Source organism: Suillus fuscotomentosus, assembly GCF_016647785.1.
Source record: "Suillus fuscotomentosus strain FC203 chromosome Unknown F5891scaffold_43, whole genome shotgun sequence".
NCBI lineage: Eukaryota > Fungi > Basidiomycota > Agaricomycetes > Boletales > Suillaceae > Suillus > Suillus fuscotomentosus.
Window position 1 is genome coordinate 21,772 of NW_024539555.1, and position 25,451 is coordinate 47,222.

The window sequence follows — 25,451 nt, forward strand, 5'->3', positions numbered from 1 at the left end:
TGGAGAGATGCGGAGGAGAAATAACTTATCAATGATCACATAGACATGCAAGTGGGAGAGAAAAAAAAAGAGACGCACGGCACTCGCCGGGCGCCGGGAAAATCCTGTATGAAACCTTAGATTCATAGTTTCCTCGAGGATGATTGCAATTGTATTACTTGAGTCTTTACCCACGAAATGTGGTGAGCGTCCTATTCTCGAGAACTCCGCCAAAGTGCTCAGTTCCGGCCTGCAGGCCTGCCAGAGAAAATACAGCCTCGGTCAAGGACAACTTTGGCGCCGCTAACATTGTAGAATCACCCAGGGCTTGAGATGCAAGGTCGAACATATGCACCCTGTTCGATGCCCTCTCATTTCTCAATTTACACCGACTTCAGGATTGCTATGTACCATTTTGTCTTCACACGGGACTGAAGACATCGCTAGCGCGGTCAAAATGTTCCCTGGGGAACAGGAAGCAAGTGTCTAGCTTAATCAACACTCTTATCACCCACTAATTCACGCACGCTAGAAGCTTGCTATAAAAGGTCGAACAGCGCCCTGGTCGATGCTTTCCCATCCCTCAGTTTACATCAACTTCAAGATTTCTATGTACCAGCCATTTTGTTCTCACATGCAGCTGAAGGCATTGTTGGCACGGTCAAAATATTCCCTGGATGCCTGGTTCTAGGACACGGAGTTATGACGACAGATGAACAGCGGGCGGAATAATTTGCACCCTCGAAGTAATAGTATCCCATGCATCAAGACAGCTTTGCTTGAGCAAAGAACGTTCTGGTACGTCACTACATTATCATCGAATAGGGCAGGGAGAGATATTAACAGGCTGTGCGCCGATGATTGGGCACACTACCCGTTCTTATCTCTGCACTCGAGACGCTGGTGTAATTAATTTCCGTGTCACATCATCGTCCCGTGGGCCCAAGTAATATATCTGAACAGCACAATACATATCACACCATTTCATCAAAGCATGAAGCAGGAGTCACGACATGGGCCTGCACCCTATCTACGGTAGTGTGGTCGTATGATGAAGCTCCGCATGATCTCAATGGTTGATCTCAGTGGTGCGACTCATGCGAGTATTACAAGCGTCTAGTCAGTCGATACCCACTGTGCCAGCGCATTAGGTGTGTACATCTGCTACGTATAACCTTACTCACGAAGGGGCTTTTTTGATGCTATCTTGGAACACAGCACCTCACCGACTGATTTTCAGCGCCTTCAAATAATATTTCGCATGTTTCATTTAAATGAATATTCCCCAATCACGCGCTTTGGTTCAATCGAGGGCTTCTGATCATAAAACTGCTTCTCCGTTCTGATTGTTCTATCGACCACATTTGATGTGATCAATCAAGATTCTCACACAAGGAACGGATATCCAGACTAATCGCTATAAAAGCGTTAGATGGTGGTGTGTCTGCACAAACTCCATACTGCATCTAAATATGGCCGTAGTCTCAAGTGACCCCGCTTGGTGGCCGTTTATCGGTCAAATTAATCTTCTCAGCCGTTTTACAGGTCCGTAGAGATAAAGTGGGATGAAGATGGTGACGTCTCACAATCTGACTTGTTCCGCAGCTGTGTCTTCGGCTGCGGTGGTTTACGACTGGGGTGAGCGAAATAATACTTTCCGAGGGCATAATGTCATTGATATCTTTACGGCATTCAAGCATTAACATTTGGACAAGAGGTAAGTTGCAGTGTCATCGGCGCAGCTGTCTCATTAAAAATGCTTCAACAGTTCGAACTGGTCTGGGTAAGCAGGTCCTATATCAGACCCAAATTGTATAATGCAATTGACTCGGAACAGAAAAAACGCTGGTCCTTCATCACCGTTCTTTATGTTTGTGTACGTTATGTTATAAACACAGTCGACATGTTGTACTAAGTCGACTTCAACATATGCTAGGTTCGCTACATCGGACTATCATACTCCGTGTAAGTTCGCGAGACTACCAAGTCGTCATTTCACTGTACTAACAACCATATCTCACAATTAGGATCGACATATTATGTATGTATCCCAAAATAAGTACACTGCGCTCGTTTATTCTAACTGGTGGCGTGTAGGGAATTTCCCAGTCTCGATAACAGACATAGTGGGTATTCCATACTGATACCTCCCATTCTCATTCATTTACTGACTGCACTTCCACATAGGAGTGAGTGATATTTTCAGTCTCTTGTTATGTTGAACATAACGACTGCAACAGCTGTAAGTTTATGCGAGGCATCGAGCCCATAAATGCACATTAGTAAATTTGGTTTTCAGGCTCTATCATTTACTTCATGGAGACATGGATACCTGTCGTCGTCAATGCTATGCTGGGCGGTGAGCTCACCTGCGGTACCTTACTGAGACTGACTTAACTGAAATATTATGCAAGTCATGATGATGATTCGGATACATGCGATGTATGGACGATCCAAAAAGATGCTCATCTTTCTCGTTATAGTCTTGCTGGCTTCCACGGTTGCTGCCGGCATTATGACAGTCATGGGAAACATTGGTATTTCAGTGGGTAAGCTTCAATTATCTATGAAAACCTAAATCACATAAGACTCATGAACAATACCAGAGGAATTTGTCCTTTCTGGGTACCATACGTGTCTTTGGCTAACTGATGACCTATACCAGGTGCAACTGAATGATGAGACGTTGGTATCCACAGCTATATGGGAGATCCTCGCTTTCGTTCTCGCAGTCTGGGTCGTCATAAAACACTTTCGCGAGCTGCGACAATTTCCGACAGGATCGACTATTAGGGACTGTTTCACGGTGTTAATTCAAAGTCACGCATTTTACTTCGTAGCGTGAGTTTGGTGGTTTGGATGTTATCATCTTGTTTTGCTGAAGTTCCCCATGTGCTAGCTTTGCTGTTACAGCTTGCCTCAGTCTAGGCTCACTGTCTACATATATCATGGTGCGCCAACCTGCGACTAAGCATCTGCATCTATCCACTCATCATCATTTTAATAGTTCCCACCGTCCGTGGGAAGTATTTATTACTCTGGTATTCTCCAAATCGTTCAGGAGTTGCAGATGTTTGTGCTGGGACCGCATTTGATCCTCAGCATTCGCGAATATCACTCCAAGCTTTTGGCCAAGTCCGACGAGGGAACAAGCATGACGACCATTCATTTCCAGGCTGGTGATGATGTGTTGTCTGGCGGAGATGTTTAGTACGGTGATCCAAACGATCAACCCCGGTTATTTGGAGTTTTGTTGTGGTATTTATTTGGTGATTTGGTGATTTGAATTAGGTTTGAAAACCACTGCCATGCTGTATTACTTATTAGAATTACCTACCCAGCCATCCATGAACGACACGTCTTGCGATCATTATCAATGCATGCGGGTAGCGCAGTCTGTTGTTGACATTGTCCACAATGTTTGAAATGATTTTGTCGCCACAGGATTCATTCTCTCGCTTATATGGGATGACAGTGAGTGGGTTTCGCAGTAGCTGGAATGAATAGACTTGACGTCATTTCAAAGTCATTTGCACCTTGTGATACAATGAACAAGCTCCGTGAACACAAATTCACCTTCAAAGACTCGATTTGCATCCTTCACATCTTTCTGCTCTCCTTTGACTCACTTTCATGCAAGTCCCTCCATTCCCTCACAAAGGCGCTGCCCCCGTCCGCCAACTAGCAATACCAATCTTATACACAATCACCATACTCATCCCATTCACTTCTCAGTTCTTTATACCTGCAACACCCGTATTTTCATGGGTTCTCATGTGCTACTAAAACCAATCCCTGCCCACAGTCCACGTCGTCGTCCTCTCAACCTTAGGATCCGTCCTTTACAGTGCAAATATATCCGACATCCTCACCCACTTCAGTATCGGACCTCCGTGCTAATATTGTTAACGAAGTCGGAAGTGAGGTCAAAAAAGAGCTCATCACTCCCCATGCCTATGGCTTTATGCTAGACCTCGGTGCAGGCGTGTCTCTTCCTCCGCCGAAATGACAATCTGTTACTGCAAAAGACAGAACAAAACCACACCGTCAATTACCTCGACCATTTGTGTGTTACTAAATACTTAGCTGTAGAGCCTGACGTGCACATACATGTGAACTGGCCGTACTGCCTGGGTACAGCAAAGACGCTAGAACGCTTCTTATCCTCCCTCGCGGCGGCACTGAAAACATCTCTACCATTCTTTCCTATCTTCTTGTTCCGTACCCGCCTGTAGATATGCCCATGTCTGTCGTCACAATCCCTCGCTACATTCTATCATCTCCGTACGGGTCACAGAGGTGCTGAAACCTGGGGGGATGTTGTTCTGTGAATACGTGCTTAGCGTGATGACGGATGTTATGTGGTGGCAGCGTTTTGGACGCTGTTGTAGAGTATTGTTTTTTATGGATGTCGTCTGGATCGCACATCCCATCGGTGGATTGAAGATGCGAGGGGATGGGTGCAGGGAGAAAGAAGTATTTGGGATAAGGAAAGGGAGACCGAAGAACGTCTGTTTTGGCATTGAGTGGGAAGCTCTGTTGAGGCGTCAGCAGACTTGTGTCATTCCCTCTCCATAGGCTTGGTAAACTTGGGCCATATGAACCTCGGTTATCCTATACATCGCGCCCGAGAATCGTATTTTAAAATTTCGCGGTGCGCTATCGTATTAGACCCTTGATCTTCGAGGCGACCTTGACTCACCGACTATCGAATGTGTGATTCTACCTGATTCTAGTCCCTGGGGCGATACCAGGGGAGTAGCGGGGGTCCAACTTTACGATGTCCATCCCAGAGAATAGAAGCACAGTTGGAGGCAGATAGACTCGGAGACTCATCTGAGAGAACCGTCAGAATCTGATTCCTCCGAGTCACCGAGTCATTTATTCGCGTGTTAAGCGACTTGTCGTCCAAAAAGGTCGGCGATACAGAACTTCAGAAGTTTCTAATTTGAAAATCAAAATGGAGATGAATGGGGGCCGCAAGTTGACAGTTGGGCAATCGGTCCACATATTGTCCTTCGATGCCCACACGCCACTCGTTTGCGGATTTGGATCAATGACCACCTGTGGCGCGACTTTTGCAAAGGAAACCGTACCTGATGCGTGCAAAAGACTTGCAAAAGACAACAGCAACCATTTGAATTTTGAGGATGAGTGATTTTGAGGAGCGTTTCCTGGGTCCTCTTTCAACCACAGGGAAAGATTGCGGCCCATGGGTTGTTCGGGGACAGAGTGCCACAGATATCTAATAGGACCGCCATCAGATCTCATTCTTAAATTGATTATTCTTATGTTTACCTATAGAAGACATTCGGCGATGTCCCTCATATGTAAATGCAAGCGGTGGGAAACGGCCTATTAAGCTTTTAAGTTCTTCAACGCCCACTCCAGTCTCCGATCAGCAGAATTCTTTTGCGAGACTTTACGATGTGCAGAGCGTCAAAAAAAACCCTCAAAAAATAAAATGGCTATCAGTCCACTATCTATATTATTATCAGGGCTGCTGACCTTGATTCGAAATGTCCGACGATCGTGCTACGCTCCTTCAAAAAGCATCGTCTTGTTCCCAAAGTTCACCTTCTTTCCAACATCTTCCTAGGAAGGCCTCGTCATGGTCAATAGTGCTGGCGCCACTGCACCAGTGACAAACACACCTCTCCGCAACTCTGGCTTGCCTGCCGACCTCAAGTCCACCCCACACGCAATCGGCTCCGCTGTTGTCAGCGAACACACCGATACTCTAAGCGTCAAGTACGTCAGATTTTGTGTTCCAGTCACTGTTATCCATACTGAACTTTGTTATTCATGCAGCGTCAGTGATGTTCGTCCATGGACCACGCACGACGGCAGGAATTTCAAGCCATGTGGGGCAGACGAAATGCTGCAGCGGCTCCTTGAAATGTGTGTAGATCCTGCCCAATCCCTTCCCCCCGGTCAGAAGTCTACGTTACTCGATACTTCCCTCGAGGCTGTCTTGCCCCTCTGCAATGGGCCAGGTGTGGCGCAGAAGATCAAGCAACACTTGACTAATTTGTAAGCCAGCATTTCAAGGAACACGAAATAAGACTAACATTATCATCAAGTTGTAATATCGAGAGCGAAACCCCGTCTTACTCTGAATTCGTCGAGGCTGCCAACCTTGCACTTCGTGAACTGAGGAAGGTGGACGTAGCTGGAATACCTGCTTTTCAAAACGACGATGAAACCAACATCGTTTTTCATGTGAATGATCCATCGTTCATACACCAAAAACATCAAGGCGAGAAGTCCAGCCGCAAGCCGGACATCGTCGTCGTTTCTCACCAGACCGCCGCGGATATCATACCGGAGGGAAATTCCAAAGATGTTTACCGGTCTGCGTGCAAGGCGCCCACCAAAGACCATGAGAACTTCCAGTGGGTGGATGTCCGAACGACATTTGAGTTCAAACGCCCGAAGACGCGTCTGCCTCATCCGCCGTCTGCTTACACTAAGGACTACGTGGTTCCTAATGTCATGTACATGGAATATATGCCGGACACGGACACGGACACGGACACGGACACGGACACTGACACTGACACTGACACTGACACTGACACTGACACGGACACTGACGCGGACACTGACATGGACACGTACACGGACACGGACACGGACACGGACACGTCTTCTCAGTCAACAGACTCGACGTCTGCCACTGGTACTGCTCAGACCTCCTGCGAGACCTCGAACGAACGTAAGCCGTCCAGCTTGTATCTCCGCTGCTTCTTTTGACATGTGCAATGCAGTACAAAATATATCCGATCGAATCAGAAGCAACAAGCGTAGCTCCAATCATTTCGGCTCAAGTGGGTCATCCACCAGCAAACGATTCTGGCAGAACGAAGATCCTGTCATCCAGAATCATTTGTATGTTGAGGAGATGTTCGCGGCTCACACGGCGCGCCAGCACGTCATCTCGTTTATAGTCAACAGTAAGTGGACGCTACGCAGTTGTCCTGCCGTCGAACTAATTGCTCATTACAGACGACATCATTTATCTCTGTTGGTTCGATCGTCGGGATACGATTCCATGCGCTGGCATCAACTTCGTTCAGGACCTTCCACGCTTTGTGGTCTTACTCTTCATCATGCAGCGCATGGGGTACAAACAGTGGGGCCTCCACCCGTTGTTCGAACCTGAACCTGGATATGAAGGTGAGATTATCGTCGAGTACGAGGACGACACGAACAAGGACGACCGGGATAAGAGGAAGCGCATCGACCTTACACTGGATTTCAGGTCTGAGAAGCCCATGACTCATTTCAGGGGGCGTGCAACCGCTGTCGTTCCCGTGAGGAGCAAGGCGCTGTCGGCTCTGCCGCGGCGTTCCCATTCTCTCAATGAATCCACCAAATTGGTTGCCAGGCTCTTTTGGCCAGAAGAGGCACACCAGAGCGAGCCCGAGATCCTCGAAGAGGTCTACAAGATTGCGAAGGGTGATCTTGATGTGCTGGGCCATGTTCCAGAGATGGTCTGGTTCCGCAAGTTTGAAGATACATCCACAGCGATAATCAGAAATGCACTAGGAATCGACGATGCGGGCAGCCGGGTCCTATACATCACCGTGTTCAGAAAGCTTCACCCAATCACAACACTGAGCGGTGAGGAGTTCCTCCTCGCATGGTGGGAAGTCGTCAAATGTAAGTGACCTATCCTTCTCATGCTGTTTATCATCCACTCACCACTGCTACAGGCCATCGTGCGCTCTGGAAGAGGGGAGTGCATCACCGCGACGTCAGTCCCAACAGTCTCATGGGATACCGCTTACGCGGTCGATTTATGGGCGTCCTGAATGATTTCGACTTATCGTTGATCAAAGAGTCTTTGTCCTGGATTCGAGGCTCTCCCAAGGGCTTCGAGCGCAGAGGAACGGTACCGTTCATGGCGTTGAACATTCTCATGCCAGGAGCCGGACGAGTCGAGCACGTGTACCGTCATGATGCTGAATCGTTCATCTGGGTTCTCACGTGGATCTGCCTTCGGTATAAAGGGGGCAAGCTTCTCAGGAAGCGCAGACCATTGGATGACTGGCTGACAACGGGTGCCATTGGATGCTTCTACAAAAAAGCATTTTTTTTTGTAATGCTGTCTACGATGCGTCCAACGCGATCGCACAAAGAAAATTTCAAAGTTGCCTTTGAATTCTTACAGGTGATCATGACATTTCAGATCCCATCCACGCCCATTCCAGCGGATGATGAAGTATTCGAGATGTTGCTCCAGCACCACATACTCCAGAAAGTACTCCAACACAAAATTTCTCTTTGAGATTAGGTATGCTTGCAGTTGAGGCAGCGGTGATATTACATACTATGTTGTAGATTTGCTGTATGGAACAAACATCTGCATCGTGCACGGTGCCAATGATTCTTTGGTATTTGCGTGTTCAAACTCGAGGTAAAACGTTCAACGTTCAGGCTAATCTCCACAATATATAATCTTATGATGACTTGGAGCGCGGCGTCCACCTGCGTGTGTCTCGCGTGCGCTTATGTTGTAGTTGAGGCAGGATGCCTCCGGAATGTTCTGTTATATACTCAGGCTATCTTGTCACTAGATTGAATGTAGAACGAACATTGTGCTACGTTCACTGACAACCATATCTCACAATTAGGATCATCATATTATGTATGTATCCCAAGATACACTACGCTCGTTTATTCTCACTGACGGCTTGTAGGGAATCTCCCATTCTCGATAACAGACGCAGTGGGTATTCTGCATCGATGACTGATATTCCCATTCGATTACTGACTGCACTCCTGCGCAGGAGTGAGTGATATTCTCAGTCGCCTTATTACGTTGAACATGACGACTTCAACAGCTGTAAGTTCATGCGAGGCATCAAGTCCATCGATGCACATCAGTAAATTTTGTTTTCAGGCCTTATCATTTACTTCATATCGGCATGGATACCTATTGTCGTCAATGCTATGTTGGGGGGTGAGCTCACCTGCGGTACTCTCCTGATACTGACTTGACTGAAATATTATGCAAGTCATCATGATGATTCGGATATATGCAATGTATGGACGACCTAAAAAGATGCTCGTCTTTCTCGTTGTAGTCTTGTTGTCTTCCACGATCGCATCCGGTGTTATGACAGCAATAGGAAATGTTGGTGTCTCAGCAGGTGAGCATTAATTATTGATGAAATCCTGAAGCACGTAAGACTCATGGACAGATACCAGAGGAACTCGTCCTTTTTGGCTACCATGCATGTCTTGGTGAATTTGACACAAACCAGAAAGACCTGAATAACGAGACTTTGATACCCACCACTATATGGGAGATCCTCGCCTTCATTCTTGCAGTCTGGATTGTCATAAGACACTTCCATCAGCTGCGACAATCTCCGACAGGATCGACCATCGGGGACTGTTTTACGGTGTTGATTCAAAGTCACGCATTTTACTTTGCAGTGTGAGTTTGGTGATTTGGATGTCATTATCTTGTTTGACTGAAGTTCTGCATGTGCTAGTTTTGCTATTGTAGCTTGCTTCAGCCTAGGCTTACTGTCTACATATATTAGGGTGCGTTGATATGCGACTAAGTATCTGCATGTGTCCGCTCATCATCATTTTAACAGTATTCATCGTCTGTGGGAAGTGCTGTTTATGTCGGTGTTCTCGGAATTGGCCAGGTGTTGCAGATGTTTGTGCTGGGCCCACGTCTCATCCTCAGCGTTCGCGAATATCATGCTAAGCTCGTGGCCAGTGTCCGACGAAGGAATAAGCATGATGTCTATTGATTTCCAGGCTGGTGGCGAATCTGGCGATGTTTAGCACAGCCATTCAAATTATCGACGATCAACTTTAACTACAGTCACTTGGATTACTATTAAATATTAGAATTGTCTGCCCACCTGTGACCTATACGAAACATCTTACAATGTTTTGTTCTCACGGTTTGCGCACTCAGTTGCATACTTTCTGCTCTCTTCTGTCCTCTACAGTGCAAACATAAGCGACATCCTCAGCTACTCCAATATCGGACCTCAATAGCGTCAACGAAGCAGATAGGTCAAAAATGGCTTATCTTTGCTTAAGCAAAGAACCCTCTGATACATCACTACTAGTACGTTATCACAGGATGGGGCAAGGAGAGATACTTGTTGGTATTAGCAGTTCGCAGGCTGCGCGCTGATACATGATGATTGAACACACTGCCCGTTCTTATCTATGCTCTTGAGCCGCTGGTGTAGTTCATTTTCATCTCTTCACATCATCGTCTCATGGGCGCAACTAATATATCAGAACAGCACACCATTTTTCTTGATCATCAGAGCATGGAGAGGGAGCCGACATCGCATCGCAGGCCTGCATCACATCAACGGCAGTGTGGTCGTATGATGAAGCTCCTCATACCGGTGCGACCCATGCGACATTAGACTAATCGAGAGCTAGCAGTCTGAACACCCTTGACGGATCTCATTGAGGAGTTCTAGGTGTTACTAGCGTCCAGGCTGTGGACGCCTACTGTGCATTGGGTGTGCACATTTTAGACTGTGGTACGTTGCTGCGTTATGATTGGACGGTGCAACAGAATAATGATCTCCTAGCTATCCGAATGAACTTACCCTGCAGTAAACGCTAGCGATTAGATGATCATGTGCTGATGGAAGTGCAGAACGTGCAGAACAGCATTAGAACACATTCCTTCATCAATAGGTTCTTTCACGTAACGAGGCTCTGCAGTTAGTCTATGTTAGGTATCGTTAGACGACCACTGATGGAGATGACCAGAATGTGGTAGTTTGACAGCACTAGATTTGGAACATATCACTTCGCCGACTGATTTTCAGCGCCTTCAAATATTTCGCACGTATCATTCAAACCCAAAACCTTCCAAACATGCACTTTGCTTCGATCAAGGGCTTCTGATTATGAAACTGCTTATCCGTTCTAATTGTTTCATCGAGAATAGTCTGTGCAATCAATCAAGATTTTTATTCGAAGGACGGATATCCAGACTGGCCGCTATAAAAGCGCTGGATGGTGGTGTGTCTGCATAAACCCCATCCGCCCCATCCAGATATGACCGTAGTCTTAAATGATCCCACTTGGTTGCCGTGGATCAGTAATGGTAAATTTCTCAGCTATTTTGCAGGTCAGTAGAGAGCAAGTTGGATGAAGATGGTGACGTCTCACTATCAGCCTCATTGACTGGTACTGGTTTTGCAGTTGTATCTTTTACCACGGTGGTATATGATTGGGGTGAGCAAAACAATACCTTCCGAGGTATCATTAATATCTATACGGCATTCAAGCATTAACATTCGGACAAGAGGTAAGTTGACGTCATCAGCGCAGCTGCGTCTCACTAAGATGATTTAACAGTTCGAACTGATCTGGGTAAGCAAGGCCCTATATTAGAAGAAAGCTGGATAATGCAGTTGAATCGGAGCAGAGGCAACGCAGATCCTTCATGACCGTTCTTTATCTCTGTGTATGTTGTGCTATGAACACAGTCGACATGTTGTGCTGAGTCGACTTCAACATATGCTAGGTGCGCTACATCGGAGTACTATATTCTGTGTGAGTTTGCAAGGATGACAAGTCGACATTGCACTGTACTAATAAATCATACCTTGCAATTAGGATCACCATACCAAGCATGTATCCCCTCAAATATACTATTCATCTCTTCTAACCGGCCCCGGCAATGTAGTTGGTCTCCCAGTCCCGATGACAGACGTAGTGGGTGTTCTGCACCCATGACCGCCATTCCCATTTAATTACTGACTGCACTCCTACACAGGAGTGAGTGATATTCTCAGCCGCCTTGTCATTTTAAACATAACGACTGCAACAGCTGTAAGTTCATTTGAAGTATCGAGTCCACCAATGCACATCAGTAAATTTGATTTTCAGGCTCTATCGTTTACTTCATGTGGATATGGATGCCTGTCGTTGTCAATGCTATGCTGGGCGGTGAGCTCACCTGCGGTACCTTATCGATACTGATTTGACTGAAATATCACGCAAGTCATCATAATGATCCAGATATATGCGATGTATGGACGATCCAAAAAGATGCTCGTCTTTCTCATTGTAGTCTTGCTGGCTTCCACGATCTCCTCCGGCGTTATGACAGTCGTGGGACACGCCGGTGTTTCAGCGGGTAAGCCTTCATTATCGATAAAACCCTCGAGAACGTTAGACTCACGGACAAATACCAGGGGAATTCATCGCTTTGGGCTACCATATGTGTCTTACTATAGATGATTTCTCAGACCGGTTGGATCTGAGTTACGAGAGTTTGATATCTACCGCTATATGGGAGATCCTCGCCTTCATTCTTGCAGTCTGGATTGTCATAAAACACTTGCGTGAGCTGCGACAATCTCCGACAGGGTCGACCATTGGGGACTGTTTTATAATATTAATTCAAAGTCACGCATTTTACTTTGTAGCGTGAGTTTGGTGGTTTGGATGTTATTGTCTTGTTTCACTGAAGTTCCACATGTGTTAGATTTGCTACTGTAGCTTGCTTCACCCTGGGCTCGCTGTCTGCAAATATCACGGTGCGCTAATCTGCGACTAAGCATCCATGTCTGTCCGCTCATCATCATTTCTACAGTTTTCATCGTCTGTGGGAAGTACGCTTTATACCGGTGTTCTCGGAGTTGTACAAGCGTTGCAGATGTTTGTGCTGGGACCGCGTCTGATCCTCAGCATTCGCAAATATCATGCTGAGCTCGTGGCCAGGTCCGACGAGGGTACACGCATGACGTCCATCCATTTCCAGGCTGGTGGCGGCTCGGATGCGTTGACTCCGGGCGAAGGTGTGTTGACTGGTGGAGATGTTTAGCACGGCGACCCAAATGATCAACCACGGTTGTTCGGAATTTCGTTGTAGTATTTATTTGGTGATTCGGAGGATGTATAGAAGTAGTAGTGCTGTATGCTTGCTAAGGCTTAGAATTATCTGCGAAACGTCTCGTGATCTATATGATGAACTCGATGTTTAGAATGATTTTATTCCCACGGCATTCATCCTTTACCATGAGACCAGTGTTGCGGGCCACAGTGAACGGGCTTGTAGCTGGGGTGAATAGACTTGACAAGTCATTTTCACCTTGGGATACAGTGAAGAAGTTCCGTGCATACAAATTCACCATCAAAGACTCGATTTACATCCTTCACATACTTTCTGCTTTCTTCTGGCTCGCTCTCATGCAAGTCCCTCCATTCCCCTACAAATTAGCAATACCAATCTTATATGCAATCGCCCTACTCATCCCATTCACTTCTCAATTCTTTATACCTGCAACACCCGTATTTTCATGGGTTCTCATGTTCTACTCAAACCAATTCTTACCCGCAGACCACCGCCCCGCAGTCCACGTCGTCCTCCTCCCAACTCTCGAATCCGTCCTCTACGGTGCAAACATAAGCGATATCCTCACTCACTTCACACACCCAGTCCTCGATATCATCGCTTGGCTCCCATACGGCGTTATCCACTACACATTCCCCCTCGTCCTCGCTGCTCTCCTCTGGCTCTTCCGCCCACCCACTCTCCCCGTATTCGCAAAAGCCTTTGGCTATCAAAACTGTATAGGCGTATTTGCCCAAATAGTCCTCCCTTGCGCAGCACCCTGGTACGAAATCATATACGGCCTTACACCCGCAGCATACGGCACACCCGGATCCGCAGGCGGCTTAGGCCGCATCGACGACCTGTTCGGTGGAGATGGCTACAAACGCACTTTTGCTAGCTCGCCCCTCGTATTTGGTGCATTCCCCAGTTTGCATGCCGCATGGGCCACTCTCGAAGCACTATTCATCACCGCCTTGTGGCCCCAGTATGCGAAATGGGCTTGGGCTTACGCAGCCGTCCTCTATTGGAGTACCATGTATCTTAGCCATCACTATCTCATTGATGTCGTGGGCGGTGCCTGTCTTGCCACCGCCTGTTTCTACTTTTTCGTCCCCGAGGAGCTGCGCAATGGGAGTGTTAATGTTGCTGGGGACAAGTACGAGAGATACGATCTCGAATCGAGGAGGGGCGGTGTGGGCGCAGACGAGTTTGCGAGCGATTGGACGCTCAGCGATGAGGAAGAGACGCCTATTGCCTACCGGTCGCCGAATCCTGCAAAGGGGAAGGGGAGAGGACATAGGCATACAGCTAGTATCGCGAGCCTCATCAGACCTGATGAAAGAGCCGGGGAGGAGGGTTGGAGCCCCGTCACCGGTGTTGGGTTCGTGTTCCCGCCTGAAAGTAGGAGGTAGTCGGTTAGATGGATGGTTTTCTTGCATATACCCGGGTTATGATTGCTAGATTCTTGTGCGATTCTAAATCTGCATTACATAGTCCCATCTCAATTTCATAAAAACTGTTTAATTCAACATAAATCATAACCACATGTAAAGAATAAGGTTTCCAACGCTAACACTCCTCTACAGCTCGACGGACATTTACTCCAGCGCAGACTTGATTGCGGATCGACTGCCCCCGTTTCGTTTCTGGTTTGCAAATGAGAGAATGGTGAGCGTGCGCGTCCTAAACGCCTGGAATGAACCCAGGGTTCAATCTGCGTAGATACCAATCGCGATGCACCGACGAACACCCGTGCCGCATTGTTGCGATACGCGCAGAGGGGTGGACCTGGGTGAAAGAGTGTGGCGTGTATGACGTTGAAGCTACGACTCACGCACCGACGACCCTAACAGTCGACGGTAACACTGGCTCTGATTATGATGGGTAGATGGACAAGATATACATGCATGGGCCGATGAGAGAGCTGAGGGGGAGGGATATCGTGCGTGTGCCACACGATCAAGATATCCATATTGATGCATATTGTTGTGATATGCATTCGACTCGGATCGATGTGCGCAGTGCATCGTGATGGCTTTATTGTAGCTCATTAGAATATAGATGATGAGTAAGGTCTGATACTAAGACATCTGGCGAAAGTAGAGAACAACGCACCAGCGCCTGGGTATAGAACCAACGCGATCTTGATAACTTGCACGTCTTCACTTTGCCTTGATTTGATGTCCCCGATGATAAACATGGAGTCTTGAAAGACCGCGTGAATAGATGACTCGGTGCGAATACGACAGGATAGGGGATCAAGGCGAAAGAACTTGAAGTAAGCTTCCTCACCTACTCTATGAAGAATTAGAGAACCGGTAATAAATCACTGGCCGTTAGGCAGCAATAACTTGAAAGAATGGATGCTACGCATGAATGAGACTGAACTTAGACAGGCTCGATGATCTGGGAAGACGCTGATAAATGCAAGTCTGCTAGCAAGTGTGGCATTCACATCATCCAAGTGGCCTACCTGAATCCTTTGTCCGAGTCTCGAATCTTAGATCTCAAACATAAGGAAATTTGCAGGCTTGCATGTCTTCCAAGTCGCCCTTGAAATTTGAAATTTGATTATCAAAAAACCACGTGACTGGTACGCGCCGGGGAGCCGCACGTCACGGCAAAGTTCAAACGCTCGGGCCCGGCTTGCTCGGGGCCCACATGCATTTTCTCATCACGATCCTGAACCATGCGAATCCTGATTCTCAATCCAGTACCCTAATGAAATATAAATATATGTGCTAGCCATGCCTCTCTCAACTGCACCATCAAGTGCTTATTGCGTGCGGCAGTTCAAGTTGAGATGCGACTCGATGCAGCCTTCGGAGTGGTCACAGACCTACGTCTTGGCTTCGTCTGCGGCCTCTGGCCTACGATTATAGCAATCTGGCATGTTCCCTCCTTACTCTTCCAACCACTTGAAATATCCCGCATTTTCATGTCCCATGTATGGGACCTCTGTGGTGATAGCGCTGACGAAGCCGGAAGGGCGGTCAAAAAAGGGCTCATCACTCCACATGCCTATGGCGTTGTGCTAGACCTCGGTGCAGGTGCGTCTCTTATACCACCGAAACGATAATCTGTTCATACAAAACACAGGATACGGCCACACCGTCAACTACCTCGACCATTCGCGAGTTACGAAATACGTAGCTGTAGAACCCAATGTGCATATGCATGCAAAGCTGCGCCGTACTGCCTCTGCTGCCGGGTACAACGAAGATGATGGAACGCTTCTCATCCTCCCTTGTGGTGCTGAAAACATCTCTACCATCCTTTCCTATCTTCCTGCGCCGCACCCACCTGTAGACACACTCATATCTGTCCTCACTCTCTGCTCCATCCCCTCGCCACAATACACCATCTCTTCATTGGCTGCGGAGGTGCTGAAACCTGGGGGTCAGATTTTATTCTATGAACACGTGCTTAGCGAGAGGGAGGATGTTATGTGGTGGCAGCGTTTTTGGACACCGTTGTGGGGTATTGTTTTTGATGGATGTCGTTTGGACTGCCCATCTCATAGATGGATTGAGGATGTTGGGGGATGGGTGCAGGGAGAAGGAGGGATTTGGGGGAAGGAAGGGGAGACTGATGAAAATCTATTTTGGCACCGAGTGGGGAGATTGGTTAAGGCGTGAGCAGATTCGTGACATTCCTTCTCCATAGGCTTTGTCCTTCATAATCAACGTGGATCATTTTGACCAATCAAACTGACCGCCATGTGCGTGTTATTATGTTGGGGCTCAGCTACTTATTTCCTGCATTGTCACCAATGACAGCCGGCTCCTCCGCACGTCGAGGAGCCAATTTTTGGCTATATGGGTGTTCGAACGCCTCCCTAAATCCTGCGAGGCCCACTAGGTGTTCAACGGCGAAGTATTTCCAATGCATGCCTATTTCACATACCGATTTGACATCTCTTGATCAATCACAGGTGTTGGCAGGTCGTGTTCATGAAGTGATACTGCGCCACAAAATTAACCGAGAATTTGGGATCTCTCATCAACTTCTTTGGATTCGACTAGGAACTATCGGTCCGCTATCAGTACTTCTGGACCTTGACTCGAAATGTCCGACAATAGTGCTGCGCTAGCTTAAATAGCGAGCTTCAATCTCGTCTTCTTCATTCCAAAGTTCACCTTTCTTTTCCATTTTCCTAGGAAGGCCTCATCATGGCCAATAATGTTGACGCCACTTCGCCAGTGACAAACATGCCTTCCGGCAACGTTGGCTTGCCCGCAGACCTCAAGTCCACCCCACACGCAGTTGGCTCCATTGTTGTCAGCGAACATATCGATACTCTAAGTGTCAAGTGCGTTAGATCTCCGGTTCCGGCTACCATTATCCGTACTGAACTCAATCAGAAAGGCACTAGGAATTGTCCATACGGACAACCGGGTCATACGTATCATCGTGCTCCGAAAGCTTGACCGAATCACGACCCTGAGCGACAAAGAATTCCTCCTCGCATGGTGGGAAGTCGTCAAGTGCAAGTGTCATCGTGTCCTTTTCTTGTTCTCTATCATTCACCCATTACTCCGACAGGCCATCGCGTCCTCTGGAAGAGAGGCGTCCATCACCGCAACGTCAGCCCCAGTAATATTATGGGATACCGCTTCGGTGGTCGATTTATCAGCGTCCTGAACGATTTTGACTTGTCATCGATTAAACAAGATCATCCCACAGGCTTCGAACGCACAGGAACGGTACCATTCATGTCGTTAGACCTTCTCACACCGGAAGCCACCGCAGACGAAGTCGAACACGTGTACCAGCATGATGTTGAATCGTTAATTTGGGTCCTCATTTGGGTCAGCCTTCGGTATGAAGATGGCAGGCTCCTGAGTAAGGACAGACCACTGGATGAATGGCTGATGTCAAATGCTGTTGGATGCGCCAAGAAAAAGGTTTACTTTATGTTTAAGGGTATAGGTAGCAAAAATCTGCGGACACCGATATCGCATAGTGTGTCCTGGGAGGTTGCAAAGAAGTGCTTAGCGATGGTTTACAAGCATGGAGGCCCATTGCGTCCCGCTTCCACGAACGATGAGGAAGTGTTCCAGACGTGGCTCCAGTATCATGTGCCGAAAGATATCATTCAAGCCAATCTCTTGTCTAGCCAGTAGAGCTCGAGTAGATATACTTGCAGTTGAAGCAGCGTGCCTCCGAAATGTGGTAGTACTACGTACAGTCATGTAGATTCAATGCAGAAAAAATATCATGCACGGTGCCATTCTTTTGTATTTGTGTGTTTAACGTTCAGGCCTATCGAGAACAAACGAGATAGAGCTCGATATAAATCGAACGTGATACATCCATCATGCAACAACAAAATATAAAACGAAGAACTTCGATATAAATAATGTGGTAAGATGTATTTTACATTTGTGCAGTGACACAGCTCATAAGGTAGCCTTCAGATTGCTGCACGCAGCTGTCGAGTATTTTTTCACGGTTCTGTACATCATGTTAATTCATAATGAATTAAGATTGCCAATTTCTATCAAGAGTTATGCATACACATATTTTGCTTGTTCAATATTCTCACTGGATATCATCCCCGGCTATAGCAATATTATTATCTGCGAGCTTGATGGAAAGCGAAGAAGACCACCGAAACGGGACGAACATTAGTGGGGCCGGGGAGGGTCGGGGAAGTTAAACACTAAAACCATGGTGATATGCATCAGTGGACTGATGAACATATTATAAGGCTATAGCTGACCATATATATAGTTAAAAATCACAACAATGTGGCGGTGGGAGTTACATGTAGATATTTGACCTTACATAGGAACGATGAATTTTCAAGCCGGCCAACCGAGTCCTTCTATGCTGAATGTACCATGTTCTACTTGCATCGTCGTGTAACAGAAAGCTGTAATTGAAGCCAATGAAGTAAAAACAGAGGTCTATACGTGTCAAGGTACCGTAAAAGTCGCCACGAACCATTGGCACGAAGTTCTTCCACCACGCGACAATCGAGTAAAAAAAATTGCCTGGTTCGAACATCACCTTTCTCCGTAGATCATTCCACCCAGTATCTGGATATCATCCATGAAGCCTGGTCTGTATAGGTCACTTCGTTAGTTCATAATGATCGGTCTGTGTGCTTGAGCCACACGAACGTCAGTCATTAGTCATAGAGATGTGATCCTCCCAGGAGGATCGAAGGAAACACACCAACAATCATCGTATCAAGAGCTAGAAAAGGCCCTGACCGTTCTCGCGCAAGCCGGAACCACTGCACAGCATAGATGCTATCACAAGGCCAAGAGACATATAGAGTTAGTAAAATAGTGTAGGCAGTGTCCACCTAGGGCTTCACCTCAACGGACAATAACCAAGAACTTTTGAAAAAAATCTAGACATCACGCCAGAGATCCGTATTTCAAGAACTCACGGCGTGTTATCGCATTGGATCATCGATCTCCGAGGCTTGAGGACTATAGAATGAGTGATGCCACTCCCTGGGGGCGATACCAGGGGAGTAGCGGGGGTCCATCTCTACAACTTCCACCTGCAGAGAATGGAAGCACAGTCCGATATTTTGGAGGTAGATGGAGACGTGTGAGAAGACGATCAGAATCAGATTTTCTACATATTCGCGTGTTCACTCGCCCAAAAGGTTGGCGATATGGAAGTTTAAAATTTGTAGATCAAAATGGGGGTGAATGGCCGCCGCAAGTTGATAAACAGATAAACAGGCTATCGGTCCATCCATTGTTCTTCGACGTCCACACGCCACTCTTTGCGGACTTGAATCAGTGGAATCCATATTTGCGCAACTTTCGTCCTTGTGCGACGTATAGAGTGTCAATAAAAGGCAGATAGAAAAGGAAACTACACCTGATGCGTGCCAAAGGCAACAGCAACGATCCATAAGCTCAGCGATTTTGAGACCTCCTGAGTCCTCTTTCAACCGTAGAGAAAGATCGCAGCCCGGTTGTTCGGGAAGACAGATGGGTCTGATAAGACGATCAGAATCTAGATTCCTTGATTATTCCCATGTTGTGAGTAGAAGTACTTACTAGTCATCCGTCATCCGAAAGGTTGGTGGATATGTACATCATGATGAAATCGGTGATGGCCGCCGCGAAGAAATTGACAGCTGGGCGCTGGGCTATCAGACGGGCCATCAAGTCCTTCGACGCCCACAAACCATTCGTCCAATCAGTGAAATTTTTCTACGAGATTTTCGAAGAAACTTGTGCGATGTGCGGACTCCTGCGGAGCGTCAAAAAAACCTTTAGAAAAATGTTCATTGAGAAAGAGATCGTACCCGATCACAGATGGGTCAAAGGTAACAGCAGCGATCTATTGGAGTAATGTTGGAGTAATGATACAAAGAAGACACAACTGCTGCCAGAGACTGATCTGGATGAGGTGGGTCGTGTTGATGAAGTGATGGGTTGTCAACCGTTTGTGCCACAACTTTCATTAATTGTAGCCGCGACAGACTGAGATTTCCATCAACTTCTTCGAATTCAAACACTTGTAGACCTTGACTAGAAATGTCCGACAATGGTGCTGCGCTAGCTTAAATAGCGAGCTCAAATCTCGTCTTCTTCATCCCAAAGTTCACCTTTCTTTTCCATCTTCCTAAGAAGACCTCATCATGTCTAACAATGCTAGCGCCACTACGTCAGTGACAACCACACCTCCCCGCAAGTCCGAGTCTGGCTTGCCCGCCGACCTCAAGTCCACCCCACACGCAGTCGGCTCTGCTGTTGTCAGCGAACACATCGAGACTGTGGGCGTCGAGTGCGTCAGATTTTCTGTTCCGACCTCTATTATTTATACTGAACTTCGTTGTTCATGCAGCGTCAGTGATGTCCGTCCATGGATCGCGCGTGACGTCAAGAACTTCAAGCGATGCGGGGCAGACGAAATGCTGCAGCGGCTTCTGGAAATGTGCGCAGATCCCAACCAGTCCCTTCCTCCCAGTCAGAAGTCCACGTTACTCGATACCTCCCTCGAGGCTGTCCTGCACCTCTGCAATGGGACAGGTGTGGCGCAGAAGATCAAGCAACACTTGACTAAATTGTGAGCCAGCAATTCAAAGAGCGCGCCAAAGACTAACGCCATTATCAAGTTGTACTATCGAGAACGAAACCCCGTCTTACTCTGAATTCGTCGAGGCTGCCAACCTTGCACTTCGTGAACTGAGGAAGGTGGACGTAGCTGGAATACCTGCTTTTCAAAACGACGATGAAACCAACATCGTTTTTCATGTGAATGATCCATCGTTCATACACCAAAAACATCAAGGCGAGAAGTCCAGCCGCAAGCCGGACATCGTCGTCGTTTCTCACCAGACTGCCGCGGATATCATACCGGAGGGAAAATCCAAAAATGTTTACAAGTCTGCGTGCAAGGCGCCCACCAAAAACCATGAAAACTTCCAGTGGGTGAACGTCCGAACGACATTTGAGTTTAAACGCCCGAAGCCACGTCTGCCTCTTCCGCCGTCTGCTTATACTAAGGACTACGTGGCTCCTGATGTCCTATATATCGAATACATGAAGGAAACGGACGCGTCCGATTCGTCATCTGACTCATCCAGTCAGTCGACGGACTCATCCGATCTGTCAACGGACTCATCCGATCAGTTAACGGACTCATCCGATCAGTCAATGGACTCGTCCGATCGGTCAACAGACTCGACGTCTACCACTGGTACTGCTCAGAGCTCCCACAGTAACTCGAATGAGGGTAAGTCGTCCAGCATGCATCTCCGCTGCTTCTTTTGACATGTGCGACGCAGCGCAAAATATAGCCCATCGACTCAGAAGCAACAAACGCGGTTCCGAACATCTACGCTCAAACGAGCCGTCCACCAACAAACGATCCAGGCAGGATGAAGATAGGTCATCCGAGCAGGAGGAGAGGAGGAACAAGAAAAAGAAGAAGGGTTCGTATAAACCTCATCCTGTCATCCAGAATGGTTTGTATGTTGCGGAGATGTTCGCAGCTCATACGGCGCGCCAGCACGTCATCTCGTTTATAGTTAACAGTAAGTGGATGCAACGCAATTGTCCTGTCGTCGAAGTAATGACTCGTTCTAGACGATATCATCTATCTCTGGTGGTTCGATCGTCAGCACGCGATTCAATGCGCTGGCATCAACTTCGTTCAGGACCTTCCACGCTTTGTGGTCTTGCTCTTCATCTTGCAGCGCATGGGATACAAGCAGTGGGGCCTCCACCCGTTGTTCGAACCTGAACCTGGATATAAAGGCAAGATTATTGTCGAGTACGAGGACGACACGGACAAGGACGGCCAGGATAAGAAGGGCCAGGATAAGAGGAAGCGCGTCGACCTTACGCTGGATCTGAGGTCTGAGAAACGCGTGACTCATTTCGGTCTACGGGGACGTGCAACCACGGTCTTTCCCGTAACGAGTAAGGCGCTGTCGGCTCTGCCGCGGCGTTCACATTTTCGCAACAAAACCAACGAATTGGTTGCCAAGCTCTTCTGGCCAGAAGAGGCACGCCAGAGTGAGCCCGAGATCCTCGAAGAGGTCTACAAGATTGCGAAGGACGATCTCGATGTGCTGGGCCATGTTCCAGAGATGGTCTGGTTCCACAAGTTCGAAGACACGTCCACAGCGATAATCAGAAAGGCGCTAGGGATAGACGATGCGGGCAGCAGGGTCCTATACATCATTGTATTCAAAAAGCTTGAGCCAATCACGACCCTGAGCGGTGAAAAGTTTCTCCTCGCATGGTGGCAAGCCGTCAAGTGTAAGTGACCTGTCCTTCTGGTGGTATTTATCATTTACTCACCACTGCTACAGGCCATCGCGCGCTCTGGAAGAGGGGGGTACATCACCGCGACATCAGTCCCAACAATCTCATGGGATACCGCTTACGCGGTCGATTTATCACCGTCCTCAATGATTTCGACTTATCGTCGATCGAAGATTTGTTGTCCTCGATTCAAGGCGGTCCCAAAGGCTTCGAGCGCACAGGAACGGTACCGTTCATGGCGTTAGACCTTCTTAAGCCAGAAGCCATCGCAGGCCAAGTCGAGCACGTGTACCGTCACGATGCTGAATCCTTCATCTGGGTTCTCGCCTGGATCTGCCTTCGGTATAGAAAGGGCAAGCTTCTCAGGAAGGGCAGACCATTGGATGAATGGCTGACGGTAGATGCCATGGGATGCCTCAAAGAAAAATCGTGTTTTTTGACAATGCTGGGGACGGTGCGTCCAACGGGATCGCACGAAAAGAGTTTCAAAGTCGCCTTTGATTGCTTAGACACAATCATCAAATCATTTATAAGCCCAACCGTGCCCATTCCAGAGGACGATGAAGCATTCAAGATATTGCTCCAGAACCACGTACCCCAGAAAATACTTCGACGCAAAATTTCTCTTTGAGATGAGGCAGCGGTGATATTACATACTATGTTGTAGATTTGCTTTATGGAACAAACATCTGCATCGTGCACGGTGCTAATGATTCTTTGGTATTTGCGTGTTCAAACTCGAGGTTAAAACGTAACGCGTAACGTTCAGGCTAATATCCACAATATATAATCTTATGATGACTTGGAGCGCGGCGTCCACCCGCGTGCGCTTACATGTATGCAATAAATATAAAACGAAGAATGTTTTGACGTTGATATCTACGTCGACGCCGTAACTTGATCGTAACGTAATCTGATAAGTTCGATTTTACATCTGCGGTGACACAGCGCTTGTAAAGCAACGTTCACGTTCATGCAGATGCATTCCTGCATTCCTGCAGCTCAGCGACTCAGTATATCATTTTCTCCAACAGGCTTCTACTACCTCATTGCTCGGATTTCCATGTGCGTGCGCATTGTGATTCGAACACTACTGTAGTTTTGCATAGGCGCCTACGTTAAGATGCCTTTTTCAAGTCTTTTCCAGCTTCGTGTAATTGGTGCCGGGCTGGATCGTTGTGAGTATACCTCAATTACTCGAGTGGACACTGTAGCACGATAATAGATATCCCCACAGACATTGGCACCGCTGAAGAGCAAAAGCTTCCGACCTCAGAGGGAGCGGACCGGAAGACGGCAGCCGCGGGGCGGTTGCAACCAGCGACATCTGTTTATGCGTCAAGGCTGTTCGTACTCTCCACTGTTGGAAGGCCGACCTGATAATGATATATATCCAGCACTGCATTAGTAGGGATGGAGCAGACCCAGTACGGGTAAGCAGAAACTTCTGCCGACGCTAATTCCGAGTCATGGGAACTGGAGAATTATGGTAAAGTCGCGGAACGAAACATGATACAAAGTATCATGCAGTCGTTAAACGTTAATAATCGACCACCAGATAGTTGAAGCTACTGAACCACCTCACCAGAAGGAAATTCAATTATGCCTCTCCGTACTACGGACAAGCCCAGCTGGGCTCTGATACCATGATCGGATCACTCGATCACTTTCAGACTGAGACCTTAGTGCCACGTCTGCGCAGTACTTACGAATTTCCAATTTTATCCGTCCCCAAACAATTTTTAGTAGGATATCCGGTGGTTGCACAGGACAGCACAGGACGCGTTGGAGTACAACCTGGCAAGTGGTTCATTATATCACATGTCTTGTCTGGATCACAGATGAGTCAATTTTGATAGAGTAAAATCTATTGACGTGACAGAACAGTCAGCTCAGCCATGGTCAGACTCAGCCTGTCCTATTCCGAATTCGAGGCAAGCAACCCGGTATCCTGTTGACGTTCATCAGACGGCGCTTCAGCACTACAATCTGAAGACCGAAATATTAAACAACTCATAGAGACAAGAACGGGCAAATACATATCATTGTCACGGTAATCATGACAAGACCATTGCTTTGACACATGATCCTCCGCGTCCATCGCCTCGGATAGGTCATGTGGATGGGTGCTTAGCATTTCAAGATCAATCCTCTAGCCCCGTATGCATCTCGGCTGCTGAACGTTGCGTCCATCTGGAGGTGGAGTATTAGGACTTTGATGGGAATGCCGTGCAAGGTAACCCGTCCCACGTCGGATATGAGATGGAGGAATATATCGTTGTCTGGGGCATGCTAGGGCTATAGTATAAAAGGTGAGAGGAGAACGCAGCTTTCCACTCAACTCAACAGAAGATAAATCATCGAGCCCTAGCACTCTCCTCATTGCAAACATGAAATTCATCTCACTCACTTCTATGGTCGTGTCTGTTGCGGTAATGGCTGGCGTAGCCACCGCGTACAACCCTATCGGCCAGTCTTGCGACACCCCAGGTAAGTGCTCTTGCCGCATAATGATGTGTCGCGGGATGTGCAGATAACTTGACGGTGTACTTACGCTTGCTCGCAGGTGGTTTTGGGTGCTCACAAGACGCGAGTATCAATGGCGGAAATGCGTTCATTTATGAATGTGCAGCGACCGACAAGTTCGTCTACGTTGCAGGCTGCGGCTGCTCTACTTGCTGTGAAGCCACGACCAGTGGTGCGTTCTGCACGTGAAAGTAAGCGGTGAGCGCGGATTTCCTGTACCTCTTGAATATTAGTGCTGATGTTGTTTTCGCGACAGAGGTTGTCCGTGGAATAATGTACTGTGGTACGTAAAGGAGATAGTGAAGGAGTGGTCAATAAATATATCACCGCGTCTGGAACCAATT

General features: G+C 47.5%; 6 protein-coding genes across 6 annotated transcripts; all 6 read left to right on the forward strand.

The window, feature by feature from the left end:
- Positions 1–5,590: 5,590 nt before the first annotated feature.
- On the forward strand, positions 5,591–9,755 carry F5891DRAFT_1191413 (uncharacterized protein; the record flags this gene model as incomplete). Its single annotated transcript, XM_041367448.1, has 12 exons — positions 5,591–5,730; positions 5,791–6,012; positions 6,063–6,697; positions 6,750–6,935; positions 6,988–7,644; positions 7,698–8,245; positions 8,794–8,830; positions 8,888–8,947; positions 9,003–9,137; positions 9,196–9,427; positions 9,486–9,537; positions 9,594–9,755. 12 exons carry the CDS (start codon positions 5,591–5,593, stop codon positions 9,753–9,755), a joined length of 3,066 nt encoding a protein of 1,021 aa, XP_041223367.1.
- A 3,249-nt stretch (positions 9,756–13,004) lies between these two features.
- F5891DRAFT_1046061 (PAP2-domain-containing protein) lies at positions 13,005–14,365 on the forward strand. Its single transcript, XM_041362275.1, has one exon. It carries the CDS (start codon positions 13,012–13,014, stop codon positions 14,239–14,241), a length of 1,230 nt encoding a protein of 409 aa, XP_041223368.1. The 5' UTR covers positions 13,005–13,011; the 3' UTR covers positions 14,242–14,365.
- A 1,267-nt stretch (positions 14,366–15,632) lies between these two features.
- On the forward strand, positions 15,633–16,467 carry F5891DRAFT_1129750 (uncharacterized protein; the record flags this gene model as incomplete). Its single annotated transcript, XM_041364434.1, has 2 exons — positions 15,633–15,879; positions 15,929–16,467. The coding sequence occupies 2 exons, from the start codon at positions 15,633–15,635 to the stop codon at positions 16,465–16,467; spliced, it is 786 nt and encodes a 261-aa protein (XP_041223369.1).
- A 726-nt stretch (positions 16,468–17,193) lies between these two features.
- F5891DRAFT_1046070 (uncharacterized protein) lies at positions 17,194–18,065 on the forward strand. Its single transcript, XM_041362276.1, has 2 exons — positions 17,194–17,910; positions 17,933–18,065. Exons 1-2 carry the CDS (start codon positions 17,299–17,301, stop codon positions 18,026–18,028), a joined length of 708 nt encoding a protein of 235 aa, XP_041223370.1. The 5' UTR covers positions 17,194–17,298; the 3' UTR covers positions 18,029–18,065.
- Positions 18,066–20,303: 2,238 nt separating this feature from the next.
- On the forward strand, positions 20,304–23,250 carry F5891DRAFT_505686 (uncharacterized protein). Its single transcript, XM_041372059.1, has 6 exons — positions 20,304–20,593; positions 20,654–20,875; positions 20,925–21,544; positions 21,609–21,845; positions 21,898–22,575; positions 22,629–23,250. Exons 1-6 carry the CDS (start codon positions 20,448–20,450, stop codon positions 23,210–23,212), a joined length of 2,487 nt encoding a protein of 828 aa, XP_041223371.1. The 5' UTR covers positions 20,304–20,447; the 3' UTR covers positions 23,213–23,250.
- A 1,367-nt stretch (positions 23,251–24,617) lies between these two features.
- Positions 24,618–25,417, forward strand: F5891DRAFT_505835 (uncharacterized protein). Its single transcript, XM_041372061.1, has 3 exons — positions 24,618–24,893; positions 24,953–25,071; positions 25,148–25,417. Exons 2-3 carry the CDS (start codon positions 24,972–24,974, stop codon positions 25,294–25,296), a joined length of 249 nt encoding a protein of 82 aa, XP_041223372.1. The 5' UTR covers positions 24,618–24,893; positions 24,953–24,971; the 3' UTR covers positions 25,297–25,417.
- The last annotated feature ends 34 nt before the right edge of the window (positions 25,418–25,451 follow it).

Bases quoted from the DNA above. Each gene is read 5' to 3' on its own strand.
- F5891DRAFT_1046061 (XM_041362275.1), top strand. From the start codon at position 13,012: ATGAGACCAGTGTTGCGGGCCACAGTGAACGGGCTTGTAGCTGGGGTG.
- F5891DRAFT_1046070 (XM_041362276.1), top strand. From the start codon at position 17,299: ATGGTGGGAAGTCGTCAAGTGCAAGTGTCATCGTGTCCTTTTCTTGTT.
- F5891DRAFT_505686 (XM_041372059.1), top strand. From the start codon at position 20,448: ATGTCTAACAATGCTAGCGCCACTACGTCAGTGACAACCACACCTCCC. The intron at 21,545-21,608 runs GTAAGTCGTCCA...CGCAAAATATAG, and splicing joins CCACAGTAACTCGAATGAGG to CCCATCGACTCAGAAGCAAC. The intron at 21,846-21,897 runs GTAAGTGGATGC...GACTCGTTCTAG, and splicing joins CATCTCGTTTATAGTTAACA to ACGATATCATCTATCTCTGG.
- F5891DRAFT_505835 (XM_041372061.1), top strand. From the start codon at position 24,972: ATGAAATTCATCTCACTCACTTCTATGGTCGTGTCTGTTGCGGTAATG. The intron at 25,072-25,147 runs GTAAGTGCTCTT...GCTTGCTCGCAG, and splicing joins CCAGTCTTGCGACACCCCAG to GTGGTTTTGGGTGCTCACAA.